The sequence below is a fragment of the Schistocerca gregaria genome, chromosome 7, assembly GCF_023897955.1.
Source record: "Schistocerca gregaria isolate iqSchGreg1 chromosome 7, iqSchGreg1.2, whole genome shotgun sequence".
Taxonomy (NCBI): Eukaryota; Metazoa; Arthropoda; class Insecta; order Orthoptera; family Acrididae; genus Schistocerca; species Schistocerca gregaria.
Genome location: NC_064926.1, coordinates 321,876,832 through 321,891,200, shown reverse-complemented (window position 1 = coordinate 321,891,200; position 14,369 = coordinate 321,876,832). Strand labels below are relative to the sequence as shown.

Genomic DNA, 14,369 nt, shown 5'->3' with positions numbered 1-14,369 from the left:
CTATGAGCAGAAACTTTAGTAAATTTCGTAAATGTGGGCTGATGGTCTTGCTTAACGGCAATAAAGATCTATTGAAGGTTTAAATTTGAACTTCATGTTTAAAGTACGAGTGACATCCCCTTTCCGAATCATTTCTTTAAAGTACATAGGAAAATTTCAGCAAAATTTTACTTATAGCGGCCTCCGGCGTGTAGCTATGAGGTTACAGTTTCCTCAACACTGCTTTTCTGTGATCTCGTAAGTAGCTGCAATCAGGAGTTTACGTGCGAGGATCTACCGCTGTAAAGAGATAGGTGAACAAAAATTATAAAAGAAATTGCATTGCAGCAGCAACATGTAATACGTCGCAATTGGTGCATCACATCGCACGCACGTAAAAATCCGTCGCAAGTTGTAGAGCAGGCCACCAAGGGGTAGGTACGTCACAAAATAAAGACATATCGTTTTCTCCGTAGTGTTGCAGCAAATGGATCCCACCTGCGAGTAGGCAACCGAAAGACCAGATTTCCAAAGGGGATTGCTGACACTGCATCTTCACAGACAGCAATGGGTTGCACGCAATTGGTCTCCCATCAATACTTACGTTTGCCACAACACAAATGAAGCCCTTTAAGAGTAATTGTAATGTGGTTTAAAAACTTGGAAAGATTCTCTATCCACAAATAGACGGATATTTTCTGTGCGTCTTTTACTTTCCAAAACCTCGGAGGTACTTCCGAATAAACTTGAGTCATTTTTTCTAGGCATCATCTTATCAATGCTTGAACAAGAATAAAATCTTTGATATAATACTGTCTTCACGACAAAATCAGTGTATAACAAAAGCGGAATTATTACAGTGTATTCAAAATTCTATGAAGTTCTTTCGAGTAATATCGTTCAACACGTATGTGTTTTACTGTAGGCACTGCCTCACAGACAGGAGATGCCATGTTCGACTCATTAGCAGGAGTCTAATACGTAGAAAAAGTTGCAGATGATTTAATGTGTAAAAGATATAACATATTTCATCATAACAGTGAAGAGCACATTTTGAAATTTTTACATGTTGATTAACATGTGAAAATGTTTTTTAAAATAGTAGCTTTGTCTTTTATTTTTAATAGTACATTGCATTTGAATTTATATATTAATCATCATTGTAAAATCATATTATTCAAATTCTAGAACATCCATGCCACCAATACGTCCATTGTACGTTATACTAACATTTCCACTACCCAAAAAATTTATTTCCTCTTCACTCAATGTCGTAAAGGAAGACGGTAAAAGGATCGTATTTCCATTATGTAAATCAGCCACTAGTGCTTCGCCTTTTCTTTTTTTAATGAATCGCACTCTCCTTATACGATAATTCACTCCTTGGTTTAAGGCAGTCACTTTCAGGATCTGCTTTCTTTGTGCGCTCAGGTGCTTCTTATTCTGTAACATATCATTCGTCATTGTCTTAAAACTTTAAATAATATATAATGTATTATCAAGAAATAATTATTACAGATGGGAATGTGACTTACATTTTGTAGGAGGTAAATAAAGTGAGTGTCAACGATCAAAGAACTATTAAAACGAGTGATACCGAAAGCGTACAATCATTCCTTACAGTTCGCCTACTGGGTTAATCATATTTGATCACATTTGTTTCTCATTTGCAAATACGTTGCAAATTTTCGGAGACTGAGTCAAGGAAATAGATCCGAGTTTGTTTCATTTAGAGGAAAAGAACTGCATTTAGGTAAAATCATGCAAGTATGTCCTAAGGGGGAGCAATAAGACATTTAAGGAGAGAAAGAAGCTTCCACAGATACAGTAAAAGAACATCAATATGTGTATGAAGAATAGTTAGTTAAATGATGGTGCGATTACCTTTCATAAATGTATAGTGAACTGAGAACATTGTAAAAATACTTTTTTATTTCGAATACTAAATTAACAATCTGTGTAATAACTTATCAGCGCAATATACCATTCTTTGATATTAAAAGTTGTACCTGAGATTCCTTAGTTTTCATATCAAGTAAGGTTACATCAGGTAGATGTTTAGACAGACCTAACTTTCATTCCACAGATCCATATAGGAGTTCCTCAATAGTATAGAACAATCATCGAAAAAAAAAAGATCATGTTCCTTTCACATGTCCTAAGTGAAATCCGAGACATTACGAAGTGAAACAAGTAACAAAAGAAAAAGAAACATATTTTCATTTAAGAGTCGAATAACAACGAATCACTAACATTAGAATGTATGTATGCTGACGTCCATAAGATAATTTTACAACACTTACCTATGTAGACCGCGTTACATGTGCAGAAGTCAAACGTTTTGTACTATTCATACGATTTGGAATTAATAATTCATGCACTGATTGCATCTACTAACAAATTCCTCAGGGGAGTAGATGGAGTCGGCCGTCAAACCTACTAAGTTTCTTCTAAGTAGTACTTCTTACTAGATGAACTTTTGCTGGGTGCCCGCAAGATATTGAAAGTTTACGTTCCTGAATAATGGACGTCTTTCCGGAGCAAAGAAAGTGACCTTGCATCATGACGCAGACGGTTGTCCATTTCAGTACTGATCCCAAGAATTGAGCTTAATTTTCTTAAATATAGAGATACACTATGAATGACGAACTTCATTAAGGAAAAAGCATAGTGGGAAGCAGAAGTTGTCATGACCAGTTACGTGGGTATGTTTCTGTGGGACATCCTTGAATTCATACCGCAAATAATTCATATTACACGCTTTTAAGCTCTGATTAACTTACCTTCGCCCCATAAGCTACCCCAAAAGATTATCCTATTCTATGGAACGAAAATAAGCAAACTTGGTCAAATATTTTCTTTCTATACCACATACACTGGGTGGACAAACATACGTAAATATGGAAAACACATGGCCATGCCTAATACAGTGTAGGAAACCCGTTAGCATTCAGAACAGCTTCTAATCGTTTTAGGATAGATGAACACAGGGCCTGTACGGTTTTCAAGGAAATCTTGTAGCGTTAGTGCTGCAAAATTGTCGCAAGTTCAAGTAACGAAGATGGAGTTGGATTGCGATCACGTGCCGGCCGCGGTGGCCGAGCGCTTCTAGGCGCTTCAGTCTGGAACCGCGCTGCTGCGACGGTCGGAGGTTCGAATCCTGACTCGCGCACGGATGTATGTAATGTCCTTAGGTTGGCTAGGTTTAAGGAGTTCTACGCCTAGGGGACTGATGACCTCAGATGTTGAGTCCCATAGTGCTTGAACCATTTTTTGACAGCGATCACGCACCCTTCTCTCAATTGTAGATCACAAAGGCGCAATAATATTGAGATCTGTAGCCTATAATGACCAAGATGGATGCGGCTATACATCCTCGTGCTCACAAAACCATTCCTGGACGACGCAAACTATGTGGATTGTCGTCTTCGAACACAGCAAGCTCCCTTCGATTTGTTTTGGTACTGACAGGGTTGGTGAGAGTGACATTCAGTTCTGCTGTGACTTTTGCGGTTGTCGTACCCATTTGGGTCAAAATCCTCTTGCATGAGCATCTGTCACTGTCACTCAAGACACTTTCTCATCCGATTTGTGCCTTATCGGATGATGTTTTTCCGCTTTCCCTGTTGTTGTTGTTGTTGTCATCAGTCCTGAGACTGGTTTGATGCAGCTCTTCATGCTACTCTATCCTGTGCAAGCTGCTTCATCTCCCAGTACCTACTGCAACCTACATCCTTCTGAATCTGCTTAGTGTACTCATCTCTCGGTCTCCCTCTACGATTTTTACCCTCCACGCTGCCCTCCAATGCTAAATTTGTGATCCCTTGATGCCTCAAAACATGTCCTACCAACCGATCCCTTCTTCTAGTCAAGTTGTGCCACAAACTTCTCTTCTCCCCAATCCTATTCAATACCTCCTCATTAGTTACGTGATCTATCCACCTTATCTTCAGTATTCTTCTGTAGCACCACATTTCGAAAGCTTCTATTCTCTTCTTGTCCAAACTAGTTATCGTCCATGTTTCACATCCATACATGGCTACACTCCAAACAAATACTTTCAGAAACGACTTCCTGATACATAAATCTATATTCGACGTTAACAAATTTCTCTTCTTCAGAAACGCTTTCCTTGCCATTGCCAGTCTACATTTTATATCCTCTCTACTTCGACCATCATCAGTTATTTTACTTCCTAAATAGCAAAACTCCTTTACTACTTTAAGTGTCTCATTTCCTAATCTAATTCCCTCAGCATCACCCGATTTAATTTGACTACATTCCATTATCCTCGTTTTGCTTTTGTTAATGTTCATCTTATATCCTCCTTTCAAGACACTGTCCATTCCGTTCAACTGCTCTTCCAAGTCCTTTGCCGTCTCTGACAGAATTACAATGTCATCGGCGAACCTCAAAGTTTTTACTTCTTCTCCATGAATTTTAATACCTACTCCAAATTTTTCTTTAGTTTCCTTTACTGCTTGCTCAATATACAGACTGAATAACATCGGGGAGAGGCTACAACCCTGTCTCACTCCTTTCCCAACCACTGCTTCCCTTTCATGCCCCTCGACTCTTATTACTGCCATCTGGTTTCTGTACAAATTATAAATAGCCTTTCGCTCCCTGTATTTTACCCCTGCCACCTTTAGAATTTGAAAAAGAGTATTCCAGTCAACATTGTCAAAAGCTTTCTCTAAGTCTACAAATGCTAGAAACGTAGGTTTGCCTTTTCTTAATCTTTCTTCTAAGATAAGTCGTAAGGTCAGTATTGCCTCACGTGTTCCAACATTTCGACGGAATCCAAACTGATCCTCCCCGAGGTCTGCATCTACCAGTTTTTCCATTCGTCTGTAAAGAATTCGCGTTAGTATTTTGCAGCTGTGGCTTATTAAACTGATAGTTCGGTAATTTTCACATCTGTCAGCACCTGCTTTCTTTGGGATTGGAATTATTATATTCTTCTTGAAGTCTGAGGGTATTTCGCCTGTCTCATACATCTTGCTCACCAGCTGGTAGAGTTTTGTCATGACTGGCTCTCCCAAGGCCGTCAGTAGTTCTAATGGAATGTTGTCTACTCCGGGGGCCTTGTTTCGACTCAGGTCTTTCAGTGTTCTGTCAAACTCTTCACGCAGTATCGTATCTCCCATTTCGTCTTCATCTACATCCTCTTGTATTTCCATAATATTGTCCTCAAGTACATCGCCCTTGTATAAACCTTCTATATACTCCTTCCACCTTTCTGCCTTCCCTTCTTTGCTTAGAACTGGGCTGCCATCTGAGCTCTTGATATTCATACACGTGGTTCTCTTCTCTCCAAAGGTCTCTTTAATTTTCCTGTAGGCAGTATCTATCTTACCCCTAGTGAGATAAGCTTCTACATCCTTACATTTGTCCTCTAGCCATCCCTGTTTAGCCATTTTGCACTTCCTGTCGATCTCATTTTTGAGACGTTTGTATTCCTTTTTGAGTGCTTCATTTACTGCATTTTTATATTTTCTCCTTTCATCAATTAAATTCAATATTTCTTCTGTTACCCAAGGATTTCTAGCAGCCCTCGTCTTTGTACCTACTTTATCCTCTGCTGCCTTCACTACTACATCCCTCAGAGCTACCCATTCTTCTTCTACTGTACTTCTTTCCCCTATTCCTGTCAATTGTTCCCTTATGCTCTCTCTGAAACTCTGTACAACCTCTGGTTCTTTCAGTTTATCCAGGTCCCATCTCCTTAATTTCCCACATTTTTGCAGTTTCTTCAGTTTTAATCTACAGGTCATAACCAATAGATTGTGGTCAGAGTCCACATCTGCCCCTGGAAATGTCTTACAACTTAAAACCTGGTTCCTAAATCTCTGTCTTACCATTATATAATCTATCTGATACCTTTTAGTATCTCCAGGGTTCTTCCACGTATACAACCTTCTTTCATGATTCTTAAACCAAGTGTTAGCTATGGTTAAGTTGTGCTCCGTGCAAAATTCTACTAGGCGGCTTCCTCTTTCATTTCTTAGCCCCAATCCATATTCACCTACTATGTTTCCTTCTCTCCCTTTTCCTACACTCGAATTCCAGTCACCCATTACTATTAAATTTTCGTCTCCCTTCACTATCTGAATAATTTCTTTTATTTCATCGTACATTTCTTCAATTTCTTCATCATCTGCAGAGCTAGTTGGCATATAAACTTGTACTACTGTAGTAGGTGTGGGCTTCGTATCTATCTTGGCCACAATAATGCGTTCACTATGCTGTTTGTAGTAGCTTACCCGCATTCCTATTTTCCTATTCATTATTAAACCTACTCCTGCATTACCCCTATTTGATTTTGTGTTTATAACCCTGTAGTCACCTGACCAGAAGTCTTGTTCCTCCTGCCACCGAACTTCACTAATTCCCACTATATCTAACTTTAACCTATCCATTTCCCTTTTTAAATTTTCTAACCTACCTGCCCGATTAAGGGATCTGACATTCCACGCTCCGATCCGTAGAACGCCAGTTTTCTTTCTCCTGATAACGACATCCTCCTGAGTAGTCCCCGCCCGGAGATCCGAATGGGGGACTATTTTACCTCCGGAATATTTTACCCAAGAGGATGCCATCATCATTTAATCATACAGTAAAGCTGCATGTCCTCGGGAAAAGTTACGGCTGTAGTTTCCCCTTGCTTTCAGCCGTTCGCAGTACCAGCACAGCAAGGCCGTTTTGGTTAATGTTGCAAGGCCAGATCAGTCAATCATCCAGACTGTTGCCCCTGCAACTACTGAAAAGGCTGCTGCCCCTCTTCAGGAACCACACGTTTGTCTGGCCTCTCAACAGATACCCCTCCGTTGTGGTTGCACCTACGGTACGGCCATCTGTATCGCTGAGGCACGCAAGCCTCCCCACCAACGGCAAGGTCCATGGTTCATGGGCGCTTTCCCTGTATGAGACATAAATCTTTGATATGGCGCCTCTTGAAACACCAAACATTTAGAGGAAGAAGGAGGAGGAGGAGGAGATTAGTGTTTAACGTCCCTTCGACAACGAGGTCATTAGAGACGGAACAAGCTCGCATTAGGTAAGGATGGAGAAGGGAATCGGCCGTGCCCTTTCGAGGGAAACATCCCGGCATTTGCCCTGAGCGATTTTGAGATATCACGGAAAATCTAAATCAGGATGGCAGGTCGCAAGTTTGAACAATCGTCCTTGCGAATATTAGTGCAGCGTGCTAATTAGTGCGCTTTCCCGCTCGGTCCAAAGACTTTGTTTATCTTGGTTCCGGATGCACCCACCATATGAGCATCTACAACTTTTCCGCGTTACAATTCGCTTAGCCCGACACCACGCACTCACAGATGCTCAAAACACTATTATAACTGCTACTGATACTTGCAATGCATCACGGACAGTTTACGGGTACCGTCTGTGGTCAAATACAGAAGAACAACCTGCAGGCACGACTAGAATATGTATTTGTGTTCAAGCATGCATTTATCGAGTTGTCCCCACAATTTTGTCCAACCCCTGTGTATCTCACAATACACGCACTGTTGATAAACATTTGTTTCTGCTGTTTAGAAACTATATCGTAAAAATCTTTCGCAGCTATTACCTAATTTTAACCGCATTACTGCCACAAGCTTCCACGGGAAATTCGAAAGCCTCAGTACGCGATTGTTATACCTCTGTCAGAAAACAAGATTCTCTACTAAGTTAAAATATTTCTGCATTGTAGAACGTTAGGTCTCACGCTAGGGTATGAAATAAAAGATCTACCGTCGTAACTCCTCTATAAACTTTCCTCAGAATTTTTGGATTCCACTAACATTCATAATAGCCGGATCGTTAGTTAATACTGCAATAATGTTAATGTACAAACTGCTGTCGGAAACATGACAAAACATAACAGTCTTTCTTGCTATGTCATGTTGATGAGCAGTTTCATGGGAGATGGCTCCACTACAACACCATAGTTACTTCGCAAGTCAGTTACGCAGAAGCAGACCAACGCTCCAGTTTTGGAGAAACGAAGCAGCTCGCGGCAGTGCACACGTGCACGGCATACTCAATAATAACCGATTACAAAATAATTTCAAAACAAACACTTGCGTGCAGCTTAAGGTTCACGTTCCGAAATGTAAATAGATCAAATAACCACCTAGAAATTCAGTTCTGAGTTGCTTGTTATTACGGTTTCCCAAACAAAAATTCTTAGAGGTGTGTTCCCAAATATAATGCATGAAGTGGGGAAGTAGTTGTTACAGGCATGTGGTAGGAAGCGCCTACAAGTTCCGATAAACATCTGAACTACTACACCTGCAGACGTAAAAGCAGAGGCTGCGAAACACACAGCGCCTACAGGCTTACAGGATCTTGCTCGATGACAGTTGTTTGGAATGCCATAGGACCGATCTTTGTGTTTGCCAGTGCTCTCAGTCTTCTACTACGGTTAACTCATGGTAGGCTTCAATGATAAAGCGAACCAGACGTCTACAAGCTGCAAGTAAAAAAAAAAAAAATGCAGCAGTTTCAAGAAGAATCGTATTTTATTGACAAGTGAGAAGACAGGCAGTACACTATTGTAGGATTGTATAATAACAAATTCAAACAAAACACAGTAATGGGTGCCCAAACAGTGGCATCAATACACAAATTACTCCCCATCTGGCGGAAACGCGGGTGGGTGCTCTCACACGCAATCCAAAAGAAATTTACCAAATGATATCTAGCTATAGATTCCCTCAAGCGTCTTGTGACTTTTGTTGCAATTCGGCTGTGGTTCTTGCACGCCCTGGAAAACGACTTCCCTTCTTTTCATGACCATACTTTTCAATTGGCGAGCGATCTGTTGATCTTGTTGGCCAGAGCAGCTGTCGTACACCACGTAGAGCGTGTCGCATTGGGGAAACCGTATGTGGATGTGCATTGTGCTCCTGAAAAGGGACATCACTCTCCTGTCGCAGAAGCGGCAGCAGCAGTGGTATAACGGTCTGTGCAGTGTAGCGTGGACCAGTTACTTTACCCTGCAAAAGCGCCACATGTGGCCGCAAGCTGTAACTGATGGCCATCCACACCATTAAGTCTAGGATGGCACCTATGTGTCGTGGGCGAATGCACTCTGCAATAGGCAACTCATCACGTGTAGGCCATACACTTGCTCGTCCATCACTCGCATACAGAGAGAACCTACTCTCAATACTGAAGACAACATAATGTCTTCCCCTCTCCAGTTGATCCTTTCACGGTACCAGAATAGTCGTGCTTGTCAGTGTGGTGGTGTGAGCGGCAGCCTAGCCAGAGGCACGTGGGGTCGTAATCCTGCTGCAAGTCCACCGTTCCCAATGGTCTCTGATGAAACATCAGCTTCAGCGTGTGCCCGGATGCCGTCACTGGATGATGTTCTGTCAGCCACTGCTGCTGGCACAATGCGTCGTTCCTGGTGTGGGACTGTTTCACAGGCCACTGTCGAAAGCGGGTACACACCACAGATATAATGTGCACAACATATGCAGCAGCAATCCGCCGATGCACCCATAGAGTTTACCATAGTTCGATCATTCGACGTAATTGAAATGGCTAAAGCTGATCAACAGGAGCACTTATTCGGCGGTGGGGCACGGTTGTTCCCTAGAATGTGTGTTACAAACACAGTTCACCTGCAAACTCTGCCTGCAGTGTCATAACAGAGGATACACAGACAGGTCTCCTGAGCGTCATCTGATCGTCCATGACAAATGAATAACTACTATCACACTCCCTTAATAAAGGCACTGGAGCCACTGAACACAGTGCTTGAGGGGTGCTGCATTCTTCTTCCAGCAGTGTACATGAGAGCACAGTTTGCTTCTTCCCCCTACATGTGTGAGAGGCAGTTAGCCTCTTTGTTCATGCAGAGAATAATACGAGTTTAGTGCTGCTTGTTAATGTTGGAGAAACTGTTTTCGGGAGCTGATAATATGATACACAAGGAAGATTAAATGAGAGCTTAAAGATATGTAGAGCATATGGGGATACATAATCATCTTGTGAATGTTGCCGTTCTTCTTGTTTCCGTACTTGCTAATAAAATTGGACAGGAATTCCGCCTTACATAATACACCTTTGGCGATATATTCTTGATCAATTTCTGCATAAACAGAAATACTGTGCTCTGTTGACAAACTTTCTTTTACCATCATACAGGAGTACTACCTTAATTTACAGGGTGGTCCAAAAGTCCGGAAACACCTTGATAAAATCCAAATGGAGTAGCAAACAAGGAAACCGAGTTCCTACACACGAGTAACGGGAAGGGGGAAACTCTATAGGCTATGCCCCCCTTCCCGTTCCTCGTGTGTAGGGAGTCTGTGTCCTTGTTAGCTACTCCATTTGAATTTTATGAGAGTGTTTTCGGACTTTTGGACCACCCTGTACTTGTCACGCCATTGCAGGTGAGCGACATAAAGGATGACAACTATTGAAATCTGTGAAAAAAACTTAAATTAGTTACAAACGGCGGGGTGCACACACTTTATGCAACATGTAAACGTCACTACAGATATTCAGATTTAGGTTATCATATGTTCGATATGCCTGTCATCATTGGCAATGATGTGGAGCGACGAATAGCGAAATTCTGCATGAGCCGCTGAAGTGTCAGAACATTGATGCTGTCGATAACCTTCAGAGTGGCTGTTTTCAGCTCATCAATGGTTTTGGTGTTGTTGATTTACACTTTGTTCAAGCATTCTCCAGCTTCGGTGGGGTCCAGCTCCGCCTTCTTGAACGATATGTTGTCGAAATAAGGGTCACTTTGGATAATGGGGAGGAAATCATCTTCGACGAACCCTCTGCCAGGCACTTAAATGTGATTTGCAGAGTATCCATGTAGATGTAGAAAACCTTCACATACCGTTCGGTAGTCACCGTGCCATCAAGGATATTTCACCAATTATTCCGTGACTGGACATTGCACACCACACAGTCACCCGTTGAGGGTGAAGAGACTCCTCGATCTCGAAATGTGGATTCTCAGTGCCCTAAGTGCGCCAGTTTCGCTTATTGACGAACTCATCCAAATGGAAGTGGACTTCGTCGCTAAACGAAACCGTAATGCGCGCCCCGCGGCCAACCGTGCAGTTCTAACGGCCTAACGCAAATCTTTCAGAAGTTATGATGATTTTATTTCATAAAGTTCAATAATAGTCACCTTTTACATATTTGTGTCATTTGACTTGTGAAACAGCTAACATCCAGTAATCGATAACGCCCCCCACCCCCCTGTCAGAGACCATACAGAATCTGTAGCTCAGTTACCTTCCGTTCCAACCATAATATTCGGTAAATTCCTTAAACAAAAAACTGTGCTTAGTGACTGGAAGAAAGCACAGTCAGAAGAAGCGACCCATAAAATTACCGTCCAACCTCATTCATGTTCATTTGTTACAGAATCCTAGCATATATTCTGAGCTCATAATGAGGTATCTCGAACATAATGAATGCCTTGCTGCCAACAATCATGGATTCTGAAAACGTCGATCCCGTTGAATTAGCAATTTCCTTACATGACACCCTAAAGGCCATGGATCCAGAGAATCAGGTTAGTAGAATATTACTTGCCTTCCGAAAAGCATTTGATTCAGTGCTACAGCAACGCTTTTGTCCGTGCTATTGAATTTAGTCCAACTATCTCCGACGCACACAGTAGGACGGTGCCTTATGCGCTCTCGAAGTTGAGCGTCTCTCAGACTTGATACGTTTAATGACTTCAGGCTACATTAGAAGAAGAATGGAAACATTAAGAAGTTCTCATTTCGGACTTCCTAGGTTTTCTGTACCGTTTCACAGTTATTTCTGGTCAGGCCTCCTTGAGGAACGATTCAGAAATGGGCCATAAAATCATTGCTGTTCTTTTCGTTGTTTCTTCCGTAGCGGTGCCACAACTTTAGCATCCGAGTCGAGCGTCAACAACATTTATAGTCCCTGATTTCGCATTTTAATTCTGCCTGGTCTCTGGAATCAGCTCTCTCTTACACATACAGTGGGAAACTAGACACTGTTTTCATATTTCAGACTCTCTTCGACGTGCTATGTTTCTTGTCGTTAAAAAAGTACTCTCTGTGACTACGGAAGTACTATTGTGTGGCACTGAATCTTCTCAGTCTGGGGTCATCTGTTACGTCATACACGTAGCCAGCCATTTGTGGACGAGCCTCCTAAAAGGATAGTACAAGAATTAATCCTTTGAAGGTCTACTTATAGCTACATCTACATATATACACCGCTAACCACCGTGCTCTGCATTGCGGAGGGTGTCTTGAACCACTGCTAATCATTTATTTTCCACTTACACTCGTAAGCAGAGGGCGGGAAAAACGACTGTCTGAAAGCCTCCATATTAGCCCTAGTTTCTCGTATCTTTTCTTCATGATCCTGAAGCGAAGTGTATATTGGCGGCAGTAGGATCGTTCTGCAGTCTGTCGCCAATGGCGGTCCTCGAAATTTGCACAATAGTGCCTTGCGAAAGAGCATCGTCTTCCGTCCAGGAATTCTCATTTGAGTTCATCTACATAGTACCTGCTTGCTTATCGGACCTACCGGTAATAAATCTAGCTACATGCATCTGAATTTCATCGGTCTCTTGCTTTAATTCAACGTCGTGGGGATCCCAAACATTCGAACAGTACCCAAGAATGGGTCGCACCAGCATACTGCACGCCCTCTTCTTTATAGATGAGCTACACTTTCCGAAAATTCTCCCAATAAAATGCAGTCGAGGGTTCGTCTTCCCTATTACCAACCTGACGTGCTCATTGCATTTAATTTCGCTTTGCAACTTGACGTCTAGGTATTGTGACGTCTCTTCCCTCTTTCTGTACCCGTCGGGGGGAGAGGCGACTCCTAATGATGTTCATCCCCGTCAGTATGACGTGGAACAGTACCTGTAACTTTCGTAAAACACAACTCCTCGCGTAGTTAAGAAATATTCTATTCTTCTTCCGTGACAGTCTTATCAGTTTGTGTTAACTGATCAATTGTTTATCTTTTATCTTATGCACGGTTTGTTTCGTTGAGCAGTGAACACTTGGTTCTTAATGCTATCGTTACGGACGTTTTTCACGCCAGCCTTAGGATTAATAATTGCCGTTCGTAATTCCGTTGCTATGCCGTTCTACGTCAAATTATTAACAACGGTCCAACGTAACTCCAGAGATCCCTTATGGTGAAGTAACGTCCTTGCAACATGCTGTAATGCTGATTTTTATATTATTCACCTTTCACTGTCTGTTATTCCTGTCTTCACGCACTTAAAATGTTTAAAAGACTCAATCACTAATAAGAACACACGTAATATTATTCCTTGAATCATGTAGGCGACACATCTGATTTATCTCTTGACTAATAGTTTATTAATCTTTTGGGAGTTAATTGTTTCTCCCTATCACGCACACACACCGATATGTCATTCGAGATTAACTTGTCATCAGGCCAGTAATCGTGACGTTGACAACAACTTTTGATTGAACGGCGTACTGGTTTTTCTTAATGATTTTGTATTATTGTGCCCAACTCAAGACTACGCATACTTTTCGTGTCACTGATCCATTACTATCACGTTCGCAACTGTTCTTCAGTCCGAAGTTTAAGTCCAGTTACATCAGTATCACTCAGTTATATCACCGTCGCGTTGATAACGGTAAAGATTACTTTATTCAGTCGAATGACTGAGTATGGCTTTAGTTTCTCTCTGCCGAACTATCGAACATTCACGACTGAAACAATCTAATAGCGTTTGCTACCAGAAGCCTATCGCAATAGCACTCTAGAGCGACTCAAGAGCAAGTAACTAAACATTTCCATATCAGAGTTGCATTGTAGGGGCATTGAATTTCCTTTTCGACGCGGCTACAACTCTCTTCCATTGTAAATGTTATCTTTGACCGAATTACCCTCTCGGATTTAACCTTCGTTCATATGACTTTAAATTTATTCTATAGATATTTATAAGACACTGCATGACAATCATTTCCTTTTATCTCCTCTTTTGTATGTTACTGTCAGTTTTAAGTGTTATAGTTGTTAATCAAAACATTATCAGTGTGATTAATTTTTTATCACCAATAGTTGTTGGCACTGACAACCCGCCAGGTAAACCCAGCGCGCTAACGCGCTCCTTCCTGGACTCGGGTAGGCGCACCAGCTTCGGATCGAATCCGCCTACCATATTGACGACGAGGCCCGGTGTGCTGGTCAGCCTGAATGTGGTTTTTAGACGGTTTTCCACATCCCCGTAAGTTAATACCGGGCTGGTCTCCACGTCCCGCCTCAGTTACACGGCTCGCAGACATCTGAACACTTTCGCACTATTCCATGAATTACACTAGTCGCAGATAGTTTGGGTTCTCTAATTTCTTCCTGGGGGGTACGGG

General features: G+C 41.8%; 1 protein-coding gene across 1 annotated transcript in view; it reads right to left on the bottom strand.

The window, feature by feature from the left end:
* Positions 1-1,068: 1,068 nt before the first annotated feature.
* Positions 1,069-14,369, bottom strand: part of LOC126281765 (uncharacterized) — a 51,322-nt gene continuing 38,021 nt past the window's right edge. Inside the window, exon 4 of the mRNA XM_049980963.1 lies at positions 1,069-1,422. Within this exon, the coding sequence (XP_049836920.1) occupies positions 1,153-1,422 (270 nt within the window). The 3' untranslated portion in view covers positions 1,069-1,152. The remainder of the gene's footprint in view (positions 1,423-14,369) is intronic.